The 15,797-nt window shown below is 56.3% G+C and overlaps 4 protein-coding genes across 4 annotated transcripts; 2 read left to right on the top strand and 2 right to left on the bottom strand.

The window, feature by feature from the left end:
* Positions 1-3,082: 3,082 nt before the first annotated feature.
* VDAG_08987 (phosphatidylinositol 4-kinase LSB6) lies at positions 3,083-5,627 on the bottom strand (the record flags this gene model as incomplete). Its single annotated transcript, XM_009656790.1, has 3 exons — positions 3,083-4,022; positions 4,082-4,870; positions 4,939-5,627. The coding sequence occupies 3 exons, from the start codon at positions 5,625-5,627 to the stop codon at positions 3,083-3,085; spliced, it is 2,418 nt and encodes an 805-aa protein (XP_009655085.1).
* Positions 5,628-6,477: 850 nt separating this feature from the next.
* On the bottom strand, positions 6,478-6,985 carry VDAG_08986 (uncharacterized protein; the record flags this gene model as incomplete). Its single annotated transcript, XM_009656789.1, has 2 exons — positions 6,478-6,661; positions 6,807-6,985. The coding sequence occupies 2 exons, from the start codon at positions 6,983-6,985 to the stop codon at positions 6,478-6,480; spliced, it is 363 nt and encodes a 120-aa protein (XP_009655084.1).
* A 2,069-nt stretch (positions 6,986-9,054) lies between these two features.
* Positions 9,055-9,714, top strand: VDAG_08985 (uncharacterized protein; the record flags this gene model as incomplete). The annotated part of the gene is made up of 1 exon (XM_009656788.1): positions 9,055-9,714. Exon 1 carries the CDS (start codon positions 9,169-9,171, stop codon positions 9,712-9,714), a length of 546 nt encoding a protein of 181 aa, XP_009655083.1. The 5' UTR covers positions 9,055-9,168.
* A 1,663-nt stretch (positions 9,715-11,377) lies between these two features.
* Positions 11,378-15,283, top strand: VDAG_08984 (transcription termination factor 2; the record flags this gene model as incomplete). Its single annotated transcript, XM_009656787.1, has 3 exons — positions 11,378-11,402; positions 11,474-12,007; positions 12,069-15,283. The coding sequence occupies 3 exons, from the start codon at positions 11,378-11,380 to the stop codon at positions 14,873-14,875; spliced, it is 3,366 nt and encodes a 1,121-aa protein (XP_009655082.1). The 3' UTR covers positions 14,876-15,283.
* Positions 15,284-15,797: the final 514 nt, after the last annotated feature.

Raw genomic sequence — 15,797 nt, 5'->3', positions numbered from 1 at the left:
TTTGCAGACGCAGACAACTTGGCACCTGGGTCCTGCATCTTTGCGTCGACTTCCTAGAAGAACATGTCCTGGAACAGAGACACCGATTTGAGAGTTCTGGCTCAGGTGGTTGTCGGGGCCTGGACATCGTACATGTGTATGCGGTGAACCCAGGCCTGAGTGCAAGGATGAGCAGGGCGGCGGTGGGGGGACTGCCAAGTACATCGTACCCGACAGAAAAGATGGGCTATGCTTGACAAGCAGGGGTTATCAAACATGTAAACCAGATGTACCGTCTTGTCGTTTCCGTCTTGTCTTTTCCGTCTTGTCGTTTCCACTCGCCAGGGAACAGGGCTTCTTGGGATAGCCGCACGCGATGTTTGTTTCCGTTGTGGGACGCTGGCTTAATAAGTCTTGGGGGAGCACAAGAAACTACTGAAAGGTAGTGCCCTGGCGCAACTTGATATTATAGGCTAGCATTTTTTTTGTTGTTTGGCTGCCTTCACACGGCAGAGAACTGACTTGGCGACATACTCTGTGACTGGCAGGACGGTATTCTTGGGAAAACACACGCCGACGACACCCCAGAAGCAAAGAATGCCCAGAGACGGTTGCCTCGCTTTGCAGATTTGATTCCGCTCAACATAAGCCAGCAAACATGAAGAAGGGTTGAGCTACTTACAAGCCCTTCTACAATGGCCACCAAGACTGAACGAGGGTGGACCAACGACTGAGCGTTACAATATGTCTTTGGATCTGGAAGCAGAAGGTGGCGAAGAGCCTGTCTGCACGCCAGTCCGTCCAATGTGCTTCTATCTGCACACCCTTCAACGGGCCGCTGCAGGTCTGAACGAGCATGCTTCACCCGAGGGAGGGGGGCCACCACCCACCCCCACCTGTCAACGTCCCTCAGCGGACGTGGTTTCTCGCGCGGTAGCCGATCAACCCTTCACAACGATCACGCACCATACGTGACAAGACGACGCCGCACAGCGGTCTTGACAGGCAGTGTAACGGTGGTGGTCCCGTTGGCTTGGGCTGTGGGTCCTCCGGGAATCAAATGACGACAGCCACAAATTTCCTGCCGGTACCAACTGGTCGGCGCGCCCCCAACCGCCCAAGATCCTGGGTCGCCCGTTCAACCTCGGCCTGCTCCATACTTGTCTTGACACGAGTCGTCGAATTCAACAAGAGGAATCGGATGGCGGGTCAGAGAATGACAAAGGAGAGCGGACAAGGTGAAAGGAGCCGAAATTGGCATCCATTTCCAGATGATGTGTCCACTTGGTTGCAAAGACGCTCGGTCCGAGACGGCGCGGGGTTTCTATCCCATCACCAAGTACGTGCTGGCTGACTTGTTCCATGCTTTCCTGGCTGCCAACACCACATATAGGAGGAACTACGACGATCTCACTCTGTTCATGCACATGGGACATGTGCCCTGCGACCAGTGGCCAAGGTCGACTGGAGTAGCGCCCGTATCGCCGAATATCATACGCCGACGATGTGGGCCATGATCCCATAGCCCATTTATCCGACCAGTTCCAGTAGTGGGCATGAGAGGTCCCCCCTCCCCCGCCGACGAGGGCGTTCGCTGCAAGACACAAAGAGTGGACGGATGGCATGATGATGAGCTGGCAGACGGCCGCAGGAGGTCGTCCCCAAGGAGACCAGGGACCCCGGTCACTGACATATTGGGGTTTCGTGTAACCCCCTCCTCATCCCAGCATTTCCACCAAACCCTGCCAACCCCTCCCATGACCTTACCATTCCTCTGGGTCCAACGCCCTGGACAGATGAGCAATGTGATTGAGTTGGCCGAGAGGCCCCAAGTCTCGGGACACACCCCTTGTCCCGCTTGTCCGTCCCAGGAGCTAGGTTCGCCGCCGAGCTGGTGTGTTTACAGGGAACAGAGAATATTTCTAGAACTTCTTGTGCGTACCCTTGAGAACTGGAGGCAATAGAGCCCAAGTCAAGGAGAGGGAGGACCTTGGGGTATATGCCCGTTGTTTTGCAGCTACCATGTCGACCCCTCGGACCCCATTACTTTATACTGCAGTGATCCCTGTTCGAGAAGTCATGTATCTCATCAAATTGTGAGCGGCCGGACAAGCCGGATTGAGGCTGTAGGAGATGAGGTGAAGCCAATCCAGTAATGGGGCATCCGTCAGTCAGCTGGATCCGCCAAGCCAGCGTCTTGGTCCCATTGTGTGACCTGATAAATCTCTTATCGCAAGGCTGGCTGGATGGTTGAAACAACCGTTTTGCTGAACGTCGGATGCTCTCTAACCGCATTCAGGGATGGCGACTTGAACGCAGATGCCGTAGTCGTACCCCTTCGAGGCCAGGGGGTGAAGGCCAGCCACCTCTGGTTCCCAATGAGACCGCTTAGGCTCACCGAGTTCATACTTTCGTGCATACCTGCCGAGCCTGACTGCTCGCTTTTCCAAGCATGCAGGTTACAGGAGACCCTCAGTTTGTCCATCGAGGCGGGGGTCGCAAGGATTTGTCATTCGTGCAGCCGGTGAGCCCAGGCCCTGGGACCTGTAGGGGGGAGTCGAGGCAACTGGGCTCTGCGTCGCACGGCTTCACCCACGAATGCCTTGCCCAATTATGCCGATGATCATCGAGACCGCCATTGGGGGCGTATGAGGATAACGAAGAAATCTCGCTCTTGAAAACAAGGGAAATGAAGAAGATAACCCTGTTGGCTCTACGTGTTGCCAATGCTGTCTACTATGCATGTCACCCAAAGCCCCTCTCTGCCCCTTTCCCCTCGTGTTCTAAGTAACCCAAAATTGGAACCACACTGCACTCCTCAGACGGGATGTGTTGGCCATGCATGGCCATTGACATCCCAATGCTGACACAACTCTTTTTTTTTCACCTGCCTAGTCCTGCATGAACGCATGCAGGCTGAGAAAAGAAAACTCCCGAACGGACTCGGCTCGATGCGTACGTTGTCACGCCTGAGCTGACCTGACAGCGCAGCCTGCAGCCTCGGAACGAAGTAACCCGTGTCTGGCCGCTTCTACTCCAGCGTTGACCCCCTTTTGTTTTTGGTCTGGGCAACGACAACTAAGGAACGGACAGTGGCATCCGATTACCAACAGGTAAAGACAGGATTCCGTGCCTTGACAGGCTCGAGCCGCTCCACAATGACCTTGCGATGGTTGCCCTCCATGCCCTCGGCTGCGGCATAGCCAAGGTCACCCTCGACGTCATCGCCGTCATACTCGGGATCGTATTCCCTGCTGCCGCCACCGTACAGTTGCTGCGCAATGCTACTGCTGCTGCGGCGCGTGGCGGCTGTCGCGAAGGAGTACCTGCGCTGCTGCTTCGGGCCAGATCCTGTGTATGGACCCTGGCCCTGGCGCTGCGGTGCGTACACGTTGAGCGATCGCGAAGGGCCGTGGTAAATCTCTCGGAAGCCCGGGACGGAGATCCTGGGCCGCTGGGGCGTCGACGTAGAGTGCTGATCAAGGTACCCGGATCCGTTCATATGGGAGTCCTCCACCGGCGATTGCGCATCGTCGGCGCCAGGCGACATCGGCATCTCGAACCGGCCGGGATGCGGCATATCAGCTGGGGGGCTAGCGAAGCCGAGGAGATCCTCGGCGTCACTATCGGGACCATGAACGGGTGCTGAAGCGGCGGCAACGCCAATGTCACCCTCGTCGAGGGAAGAGTGTTCCCCACGACGGCGCAGCTCGGAAGACATGCGCATGGGGAAGGCCACGGGTATGTCGACGAGGTCGTCCCAAACGCAAACCTTGGCGCGACGGGTCAGCTCAAGAGGCCCGTGATCGGCGAGCTTGAGCGTCTCGACGACGTTCCAGGCCTGGCCCTTCATAACGGCCATCTGGCGGGCGAACATCTTTTCTTGGAAGTCCGGATCAACTTGGAATACCTTACGTAGGGCAAGGGCTGTCTCACTCCACCACTGGGTAGAGGTCAGAAGGGGGAGGAAGTGGTCACGCGTTTTTTGAGAGAAGGGGCGGCCGATTAGATCTACTGGGAGGAATAACCAGCCAAAAGGGAAGCTGAGGTCTTGTCAGGACTTGATTCTCATCAGAAACTGCGAATGGCCGTATGAACTCACCTGCGCCAGGCATCAGGGTGTTTCCACGGCCACGACAAGGAATTGTCGATGGCTCCAACTGTGATCCTGGGCTCCCGTCCCCTTGGAAGCGGACTTGCCGCCTTCATCGGCTGTTGCGTCTCGTACGAAGGGTATTTCGCACGCGACTCTGGCATCGACCTTGTGTTTAGGTCTACTGGCCGCGGGCCTGCCTCCTCTCCTGACTGGGCGTTGGTCATGTTCATCTGCACAGGTTCCGAGACGACAGACACCTGCTGTGTCTGCCAGTCAACCTTGATCATCCAATTGTCGAGACCGCGGTCCGTATTCCGCATGATATAGTCCAAGATGACGAGCTTCTCGAGCTCCTCCCGGAAAGACTGCTTCATGTTATCTGTCCAGACAAAATTGTCGGGGCCAAACTGGACCTCGCCGCGTTCGCCCTCGTCGTCGCTCTCAACGTCGTCGAGCGCGGGCCGGCCGCCAGGGCGACAGTTATCGGCCCACCGCCTTCTCCTCTTCCGGTGGGGGTCATTTGTGCGGAAGCCGGACCAGTACTGGTCGGGCCATGGGTGTTCTCGCAGGAAAATGTTCGCGTCCTTGAAGCCTGTCAAAAAGACTTGGAAGCTACCGGCCTTCTCAGGCAGGGCCTTCTTCTTGCGGGAGAAGCTGCGGCGGTCCCAGAACGGGTAATGGAAGGACTTTGAAGATAGGTTGACAACCTCTGTGTACGGGACCATATGAGTGCGGAGTTGGCAGTCGAGGGTATAGGCTGCGGCCTCGCTGACGTATGAGAGATTGGGGATGAGGCTACGGGTAGAATGTTAGTACTCTCCCTTCTTCCCCTTCTACTTTTTTCCCTCTTCGAGAGAACATACCAAGCGCGGCCGAAGCAGCAAGGAAACAGGTTGCGGTGAATCCATTTGTTCCATTTGGGATTGCCAGCAGCATAAGGTTCCTCGTCCTTGGGCTTGAAAACACCGACAATCTTGCCCTCGGGATTCCGTGCAAAGTAACTCCCCGAGCTGCCCTGTGATATCATGCGTGGATGAACGCCTTGAGCGATAGCGGTGCGCACACTGCCGACAATTTCTTCAAACTCGGCGCGCGACATGACGGGCTGAGGCTCAGCGAGCCCCTCGGCAGTGAGAGGTCGTACGCCTTCCGGGGGCTGGAAGACGGAGTGGTGGATCTCGAGGCGGTCGTCCTCGCCGGGCTGCTTGTTATGGGCGCGGGAGCGCTTGAAACGTGAGGCGATCTCGTCGGCCCAGCGCTCGAGGCGGGCATTGATGGCCTTGAGATCGACACCGGAGCCGGAGCCGACGCGGCGGCGGGGACGTGGGCGCGTCTGTGACGAGGGCGCCGTGGGATCTCGGTGGTACCCTTTCGGGGTGACCATGCCGGACCGGGGACGCGGTTGGGTTATTGGGGCGAAGCGAGGGGCCGAGGCGGGCTGAAGGGTGGCAGAAGAATGAGAGAGGGGGTCTTCATCGTCCGAGTCGGAGGAGAGGGCATCGGCTTGGGCGAGGCGTTCGTAGCCCGTTGTCGGGGGGCGTGTCGGGGGCATCGTGTGAGAGTCTAGGCTGTAGACGTTTGGGGAAGGTAATTTTGATTATCGACGGTTGTCTCCTGTCCACCAGTCCAGGTGTTGTTGTTATTGCTGTCGTCGTCGTCGTCGTTGTTTATGGTTGACGTTTGATGCCCCTTAATTTCAGACGATGCAACTGGAGGACTCCAGGGCTGGTTTTGGGAGGGGAGGGGGGCAGATGATCGGAAGGAAGGACGAGTAAAGGAGTATACAGAATGGCAACGGCACAAAGCCAAAAGGACAGGAATACAGTGGGCAAGCAAGGAATATGGGCGGCGTGGCCTTGGAAGTAGCAGCACTCAGGAGCAGGTCATGATGTAGAAGATGTGGGTGGACGTGGCATTGGATCGTGACGTGACGTGACAGCTTAAAGCTGTCAACTAGAAAGTCGATTCCAGGAACAGGTGCACTTTCCAGGCTTTGGCCTTACACGTGCTTATCCACTATCTGTCTGCATCGGGCAAGGCAGCCGCGGCGCACCGGGGGCCTCCTTCTTCTTAGGTAAGAAAGTCTGACTAGCGCTGCCTGCTCCCTCCCACGCACACCACCTGTGCCTTCCCAAACATCCAACCAAATCCCAAGAGGGAAGCTATTCCAGGCGTCACTCCTACCTAAGGGAAGGTGCGTTATCTTGCCTGATGAGTAGTTATTTCCAATGACTTCTGTATGAGGCAAATCAAAGATCGATGGCATGGCGAAATTGGCCAGACCCGGCGTCTTCAGTGAACAGCAACGCCGTCGATGTACAACCCAGAACTGGTATCCGAGCACGCAGCTATCATGTATACAGACCAGACACCTGCCCTGCCGTTTGCACTCTGGGGCAGGGTCACACTGAACGACCGCCATACGCCTCCCACGATGGAGCCCGGCTGCAGCCTGTAGCCTGCTTCATCACTTGTCCAGCCCAGAATGGGACCACAACCCCCCCGGGTTCCCACTTGCAGCCCGGAAACTCGCTGTCAGCCTCCAGTCGCGGCCCGCCGGGTTGGGATATAACGTTACGGGCACTGCTACCGCAAAGTTGCGAAACGCCTCATTGCCGAGAGACACATAAAGCATACCAGCGCCAAAGAGGCCCGAAAAGGAACCGTCTGCCGATGTCTGCACGATGCGGCACGGGCTCTGTTCGACGTTGCGGCACCAGTGCCAACCTACGCGTCGGGGTGCGATGGTAGAGCAGCCAGGATATCCAGCGCCTGCGCGTGCCTGAGACCGAGCACGACGACGGTGACGCCTACCACGACGCCCACAACGACACCCATGCCACAGACGACGACCTGTCCCGTGTCGGTCAGCGCGTTGACTGTGACGAGCGTCACGACAGTCACGTCCATCGCGACGGATCCGACGGTAGCAGGCCCACCCGGCAGCTCCAACGTGCCAAACGCCCTCTTCGAGTCGGGCAACGGCTCGGCAGAGGCCAGTCGTAGCAGGACTCGCCGTGGCCGTATATGTGCTGCAAAAAGCCACTGCCTGTGTGACGACGGCGCTGTTGCGGAGGCCACGGAGGCAGTTATCAGCGTTGCATGACGCTGCTTGTGACTGTATCAGCAGCGAAGCCACCGCCATGACTGATACGAATGTCCTCATTTTATTTTGATATGAGTTGTTGATGCTCATTTGACTGCTCGGGGTAGGTTTCTGCTTCAAGGCTGCGTACCAAACTGATAACCTCACAAAATTAGTTTGGACACACAGCATATAAGCTTCTACTCATCTGTCCCTGTCCGCTGAAATATACCCTTGACATCGCTCTTCTGAACTGTGCCTCCGGCCTGCTTCACTAGCTCGCCGTGAATGCCGCGTTGCTTTGCACCAGTCAACGGCGTTGCCGGCGCTTGAGGTCCAATGGCAGCGACCACCCGTCATCATTGCTTATTTTCAGCTCGCCCTGGGACTGCTTCTGTTTCTCTTTTCAGACGTACAGAAAGCGCCCTGGGGCTTAGATGGTGAACAATGCCGCGCCAATGCATGTCAGACCGACCTCTCTCGCTTACCCCGCCATCAACCTAAGGCCTCGGGTCTCACGCAGCAAGACTCGATTAGGCTTCAGAAGTTTGTCTAGGGCGAGCAAGATTCACCATACCTCGGATCCCAGGCCAACCGTAAGCTCGCCGGAAAAATTGAATAGGTATGATCCTACGACCAGCCTATTCTGTTTCTTTCCAAGATCGGGTTGTGCTTCGAGCCTCGGTGCTGAAATGAAATGACCAGCGACGCGTGCTCCCGCATAATATACTTGGCGTATATTCATACGGCAAAGGTGTCCGACTGTGGATGGAGCTTCCGACAGCAGGTGTTCATCGACTGAGGAACCTCTAGAAACTAGGTACAATACTCAGAAGAGGTTATGCTGCGGCATGGAACATTAGGCCTGCGTATTCACATTGGATATACCAAAGGCTGTTTTTCACTTGTCCATTACCTTCAGCAAACTGTCAAACGCCATGTCAGGTCAATACGATGTCTGTGCCCGAAATATTGGCAACTTCGCTGCCTACTTGCAGCCACAAGATATACTTACTGAGCTCCTGTCGAACATCCTGCATCATTCCATGTCTAAGGCTCGCGAATGTCGGTCAACAAATACTCCTGTCAAGACAAGTGAGGTTGTTTGATAAAGTCCAGCTGGAAGTTTTCAGCAAGCCAACGGTACAAGAATCATCGATTGAACACTCTATCGCTGACTAGTCGCCGAGGCCTGTGACAAAGCCGGCCGTTCCTGGCTAGAATTCTGTCTCGGCAATTGCGCAATGTGGGCTAGCTGTCCGTTGCAGTGGTATACAAATTACCCCGAACCGTTGGGCATGAGTAGAACGCATTGCTTGGCCCGTGAGGATGGCATATGATGATTGCGTGCGGGTTCGTTCGGACGCCGACTGAAAATGGGAACGGATCGCCATGCTACAATATTGCGAGCCTCACTTGTTCCTTGATGTAAATTGTCCGAAACAACAAGAGGAGAAGTAGACGCACAGTATCACATATCACAAAGCGCCAATCCAGATACCCAGACGCTTCGGATCACCATGACACGATCTCCGTTTTCGTCGGAGCAGAACAATCGGAGTAGGTACCAGCCACTACCCCGCGGCGTGCTGGCGCCATGCCTCCGGCGGCCAGGCATTGGACAGTTGGAGCAAGTCCACGCGTGCTTGACGATCAGGGAGTGTCCTGCCACCTCCTCCCTGATCATCGGACGGGCGCAATGCAAAGCCAAACGGAAGATGGGAAACAGAAGCCAAGGTTCACACCACGGGAAGAGCTGCCCGCTCTGCATCCCCGTGACTTGAGCTATGCTGTCAGGGCGTATCCCCAGTGATTGGCGTTCTCCTTCTTTTCTTCTCATTTTGATGGGCTTTTTTTTTAACCTTGGGGCATCGATCAAAAAGCTATTCCCTTTTCTCGTTCCATCAGAAACCCCATCAATTCATCTGGTCAACGTTGGAGGTTTCCCTCCCGGACTTCGCTAAACCATTCGTTTTATTTCTGGATACTTTTTGCACGACCGCCTACAATGACTGCGCATCTCGACGTCGTGCGGGCCTGGCGAGACGACGCGACAGCTCAACTGTCCGCCCCCGAGCTTGACAACCGCGGCCGCAAGCGACACCGAAGCCTTACTCGGTGCAACGCCTCAGTCAAGTGCGGCACCTCTGGCGAATCGAGCACATTGCGCGGACGACCCCGACGGCGCTCGACATCACCGTACGGGGCTGCATCCCGCACCACGTCGCGCGGCGCGATGGACGGCTCGGCTTCGCCGGCGAGGAAGCGTTTGCTCCGCGTCGTGGTCCTCGACCGTCGAAGAAGCCAGAGCCCCTCGCGGTCCCGGTCGCCGAACCGGCGGCAGCAGAACGCGGCGCGGCGGAGACAGCGGACCAGGAGCCGGAGCCGGAGCCACGATGAGAAATCGTACCGATCAGTGGAGCAGGGGGGATGGTTGCGACAAGACGTCCTACGCAAGCAACAGGCCGCCCAGAAGCCTGTGCAGGGCAACGGGCATGGCCTCGGGCATGGGCATGGACATGGACATGGGCATGGCTTTGGGCGTGGTGGCTGAATCGACAAACCCCCAGATCAGATGAGACGGTTGGGTGGCACAGTCGATCGATTTTTCGATTTCCTACTTGACATGGGGTGTCCACCTGATCAGGGTTCCAATGACAAAACTGGACAAAACGGAAGAGAGGGAGGACAAAAAAAAAACAGAGGTGCGTGTTTATGCTGATCTGGGACCCTCCATGGAAGTCTCGTCAGGTCCCATGACCCCCATTCTCGAGACGATTGGTGTGACGAGGCGAGTAATCACTCTGACACGAGCTGAAAGACGGAAGGCTGGGCGGTAAGCGGCCGGCGGGGGTTCTGAATTCGACATGTAATCATTAGTGCTGTTAGTTTAGTAGGTTGGCACACCATGTACCTACCGAGTTACCCAGGTAGATAAGGCTGAGCAGAACAGAAGCATCTACACGAGTTGCACTGCACAGCCGCCGCCCCGGAGAATAGGTGTGTATATCTCTCTCTGTACGGTCTTAACATGTCCTATTTTCTTGGATCACCAAACCCCTCCCCTCTCCTCGGTGACCAGAATTATTGAGGCATGGGATTCGATGTAGAGCCCAAAGGCATCTACAGTGTCCCTCAGGCGCTGGCCTTCGGCTGGTACGTGGGTGTCAAGTAGCACGGCCCCTCCGTCTCGATTCTGCACTGGGCCACGTGCCTCGAGGAGATTTCTCGCTAGCCGTATAGGGCTTAGTCCGCACCCCGCCGGCACCTTCCCCCGCTGTAGGTCGCGCTCTCCAAATGCAAGTGACCATGCCCGGCCGCGCCTGCCTGTCACTGATGAGCATGTGCCGCGTCTAGTCAGCGAAGCCAATGGCCAAGGCAAATGCAGGAAGGAGTGATGGCAGCGGACGGGAAGGTATTGAAAGCGACCGCACCTACCCGCACCCCGATGGTCGCTCTCAGCATCACGTAGCCCAAGTCAATACATGCTGTTCTTGAAAGAGCGCGTGGCCTGGTACTACTAGCTTCTGCAATCTGCATCTGCATCTGCATCTGTGTCACCACACGTCGCCGGCCGACCGAAGGCCTCGTCTTCTCCCTTTCCTCTCTCGCCAACGCAAACGCCATGACACGCGCTATCTGAGAGCAGCATTCACAGAGACGACTCCCTCCAGTCGCCCCTCTATCCCAACCCCCGACTTCGCCCCGACGAAGCACCCTTTGTTCCACACTGCGTCGTCACACACCAACCAGCCTGCCTCTGTCTCTCGATCAACCGTCTGCCGACTTGGTCATTGCCCACCGCGCAGACCCGGACAGCGCGACCTCGCCGACCATCCATCTCGCCTTCGGGCCGAGGAGCGCCAACAGCCCGCATCCTTCTGGTTTTGTTTGTGGGCCAAAATCATCCGGTATACTCCTTCGTTCTCGTCCCTCCCGCAACGACGCCTTCTTTTGTTCCTACGTCCCGTACATCGAGCCTCGGCAGCCTCACAGCCTCTCCGGGAAACAGCAGGCTGCCCCCGCCCATAGAGCTTCACGGCATCCAGCGCCTCGACTGCATCGCGCGTTATGACCACTGCCACGCCCGCCCCTCGACCTCCCACGATACAACGTTCTTGACCCGCCTTCCGTGGCAGACACTTCTCCCTTCACACCCAGAACTGAACGGCAACTAGACAGCGTGTCTGTTTGTCTGCCCGCCTACTTTGCCCGCCATGGCGTCCGCCAACCGGCACAACGGTAGGTTACATCCTGCCCCCATCTTGCCCCCTCGTCTACCACACAATGCTAACATGGGGTTACTGTTCAAGGCCAGGCTGCTGCCGTCCAAGACCCGAGCTGGAACAACCAGACAGCCCCCGCGCCGCAGGCGTGGAATGCGCAGGCCTTGCTTGCCCCGCGCAGCAAGCAAGCCGTTCCTTCCCCAGCTCACGGCTATCCCCAGCGCAGCTACCCCGTGGCAAACCAATTCGCCGGCGCACAGCACAACGGCGGCATGGTCTTCGAGTTCACCGGTCCTTCCGACATGTCCAACGACTCGCTCCCTTCGTCCGTGCCATCGACCTCATCGACACCAGCGACCGATGGCCGATCGACGCCAAATGGTCAGGTGCAGGGCTTAGGCGGCATGATCGAACGCATGAACGGCGTCCAGGACCGCGCATATGCCCCCGCAATAAAGAGGCGCAAAGTCGACACGCCCGAGGCTGACGCTGAGATGACTGGAAAGAAAGGGATGACCTCTGGGGGAAGCGGCGTGCTCGGCGCCTACCTGAAAGAAAAGCGAGAGGAGGCGCAACAAAATGGGACCGCAAGGCCCACGCATACAGTTGATTTGACATTGGGTAGGTAGGCCCCTCCCCATTGCCTGTGGCCTGCCACCACCAACTGCTAACCTCCATTCAGTGGATGATGATGATGTCAAGGTGATTGAACACCCCGACAACGAAGAGGTATGCTATGGCATGCTTCAGGGCAAGGTTCTCTGCAGCATTGTGCCGTCTGCCAAACCCGGAGCTAAGAGCCTGTTTGGTGACAACTGGTTCCCGCCCGCTAAGGTCGTGGCGAAGCGGATTACTGGAGACAGATCAAAGCGCATCTCACTTTACGACTTCACCCGGGAGATCATTGGCAACATTGACGAAATGACAGCCGGTGCTCTTACGCCCCTGATGGATGCCAATATGCAAATCAGGACCGATTGCAGAATACCTGCGCGGAAGAAGCAGCCCGGCGAGGAACCGCGGTCGAGAGTGTCCAAGCTGTACCCCCTCGAGCTGGTCATTTATGGGCCTAAGAAATGGGCAAAGCCCGTGGCAGACCATTTCAAAAAGAATTCAATGGTCCTGCGCCACCCCAACAGGGTAGATAAGGGCATTAAGTATGTCAACTACCAAGTAGTGACAACCGAGCCAGCGGCACCGAGACCGCAGGCCAACGGACGGAACCTGCCGAACAACTTTGTGCCGGGCATGGCGATTGCCCAGCGGACTGTCGAGGAGATGCGTTCCGATGTCATGGGTGTGTTCGATCAAATGGGCAAGAACAACGATGTTCCCGAGCTGGAGCCATCGGACCTCATCGTCACACCCCTATTGAAGCACCAGAAGCAGGGGCTGTACTTCATGACGAATAAGGAGGCCGACGCCACGTGGGAGCAGCGGACGACAGACTCATTTTACAAGGCTCGCATAAGCTCGACGGGGCAGCGGGTCTTCCTCAACGTCGTCACCGGTTTGAACGAACGGCAGCTGCCCCCGCAAACAAGGGGCGGCATCCTCGCCGACATGATGGGACTCGGCAAAACACTCAGTATTCTCTCTCTTGTCTGCCATACGCTCACCGAAGCACAAACCTGGGCGCAGTCTCCATTGATACAGCCGGAGGAGCCCCCCCAGAAACCATCGTCCATGTCTGCAGCCCTCAACACACTGGGTCTCACGAAACTGAAAAGGAACGCCAAGACCACTTTACTGGTATGTCCGCTGACGACCATCTTCAACTGGGAGGAGCAGATCAAGCAGCACATACAGCCTGGCAAGTTTAGCTATTATGTGTATCACGGCGCTACCCGCATCCGAGACGTTGAGCAACTGGCACAGTATGACTTGGTCATCACCACATATGGCTCCATCTCCACAGAACTCGGTCTGCGCAACAAGCGGAAGCCGGGCAAGTATCCCATGGAGGAAATCGGCTGGTTCCGTATCGTGCTCGATGAGGCACACATGATCCGCGAAACGTCAACGCAGCAGTTCAAGGCCATCGTCCGCCTGCAAGCCAACCGCAGATGGGCTGTGACCGGCACGCCGGTACAGAACCGGCTCGAGGACCTGGCTGCTCTTCTGGCATTTTTGCGACTCAAGCCGTTCGACGACCGGAACCGCTTCAACCGCTTCATCGTCGACCCCTTCAAAGCCTGCGACCCCGAGATTGTCCCCAAGCTTCGTATCATGGTGGACAGCATCACGATGCGGCGACTGAAAGACAAGATCGACCTTCCTCCCCGTACCGACCATGTCATCAAGCTCGACATGACCATGGAGGAACGTCAAGTCTACGATCTGTTTGAGAAGAACGCTCAAGATCGAGTACAGGTTTTATCTGCCAATGCTGAATCGAGCAAGGGGGCCCTCGGTGGCCAGACATATATTCACATTCTGCGCTCCATTCTGCGTCTGCGTCTGCTTTGCGCGCACGGTGCTGATCTCCTCAACCCAGACGACATGCAAGCTTTGGAGGGCATGACAGCAGACATGGCTATTGACCTTGATAGTGATGACGAAAACTCCAACAAACCGGCACTGAGCGAACGCCAGGCATACGAGATGTTTGAGCTGATGCTCAACACGAATGCCGACAAGTGCAGTCAGTGCACCAAGAAACTCGGCGCCAGCGATGGCGCTAGTATCGAGTCCGAGGGGCAAGAGGAAATTCTTGGGTACATGACGCAGTGCTACCACGTCATTTGCGGCCCTTGTTTCAAGAAGGTCAAGGAGTTGGCCAAAGAGCAGCCGGGCCAGTGTCTATTCTGTCCCAACCAAGTCGATATGCAGTACATTGCACTGAAGCGCGCTCGCGCCAACGTTGAGCACGACGGTCACATCAAGGCCAAGGCTGCCAACAACGGCAAGAGGACGTTTGATAGGTACAACGGGCCTCACACTAAAACAAAGGCCCTGCTGGAGGACCTGCTCAAATCGGAAGCCGAGACTGCTGCAAATCCTACGCTGCCTCCGTTCAAGTCGGTCGTCTTCTCCTCATGGACAACCCATCTTGACCTTATTGAAATGGCGCTTGACAGCGTAGGCATCACTTATTCGCGACTTGACGGTAAGATGAGCCGCAACGCGAGGACCAAGGCTATGGATGAATTCCGTGATAATCCCTCGATTCACGTCATCTTGGTGTCCATCATGGCCGGTAGTCTCGGCCTGAACCTGACTTCAGGCAACAACGTATATGTCATGGAGCCGCAGTATAACCCTGCCGCCGAAGCTCAGGCTGTCGACCGTGTGCATCGACTAGGCCAGAAGCGTCCTGTGCAGACTGTACGCTACATTATGCGGAACAGTTTCGAGGAGAAGATGATCGAGTTGCAGGACAAGAAGAAGAAGCTCGCTAGCCTCAGCATGGATGGCAAGGGAAAGGCCCTCGATAGAGGAGATGCAGCGCGGCAGAAGCTGATGGACCTGCGGAGTCTCTTCAAGTGAGTCGGCGTTGGGCGACATGTGTTTATGGGAGGAGGCGCGGCGTTGGATGGGTGTCATTATGTTTTACTCGTTTCAATCTCGGCATGCGACGGCATCCAAAAGACCTGGGGTTTGGGACGATTTTTTCTTTCTTTTCACGAGGGGATGATACCACGACCACCCTGGCGGCAGTGCTCTACATTGGGCTAGAGGGTGAGACGTTCTCGGCATCGCGAGGGGCGAGAGCGCAGCGACGCACAATTTCTAAAGTGGTAACGACGTTTTCTTTCTATTCTACGCGCATTATACGGTAGACCTCAGGGCCTATTCCTTCTGCATCTAGGTAGTATTGCACGGGCAGGGTCTCTCGGGTAGACAGACGATATGGGCATAGTTGCTTGCGCTACATTTGAAGGAGCTTTCCTACAGTTTTGATCATCCTGATGAATGCATGTGCTCGCAATTCGCAGAACGCTTGGCTGCATGTCAGGACTGGGTAGAACACTGCTCTTCCTCCAACATTCACATGTTCTAGCTCGCTCGGAAAGACTCCTAGCAGGGCCAGGACGAGAGTGTGATCTGGTTCGGCAAAGTGGTATCAGACAGACATTGGCGAGCGAGACAGGTCGTTGAATCTCGCAAAGAAACCGAACACCATTCAACAGAAACGAACAAATGTTGCTGGCCATACGGTGAAGATTCTTTCACACGGCTTTTCTGTCAGAGATGTCCATGACGACCAGCAGATCAGGTCAACTCAGCCTTGACGAGCAATAGTCAAGATAGGGGGGGAGGGGAGCGGGGGATATCATCCAAACATTCATCATCATATTACAAATGGCACACAACCCCTCCCAGATCTAACATTGTGCGTCTAGTAGCCTCAAATCAAGGGAGGACAAATCATGGCCGTAACCGTATTCCACTTTCCCGTCTTCCATCA

The sequence above is a fragment of the Verticillium dahliae genome, genomic scaffold, assembly GCF_000150675.1.
Source record: "Verticillium dahliae VdLs.17 supercont1.24 genomic scaffold, whole genome shotgun sequence".
NCBI classification, from domain to species: domain Eukaryota; kingdom Fungi; phylum Ascomycota; class Sordariomycetes; order Glomerellales; family Plectosphaerellaceae; genus Verticillium; species Verticillium dahliae.
The sequence above is the reverse complement of the archived record's forward strand: the minus strand, read 5'-3'. Positions and strand labels throughout refer to the sequence as shown.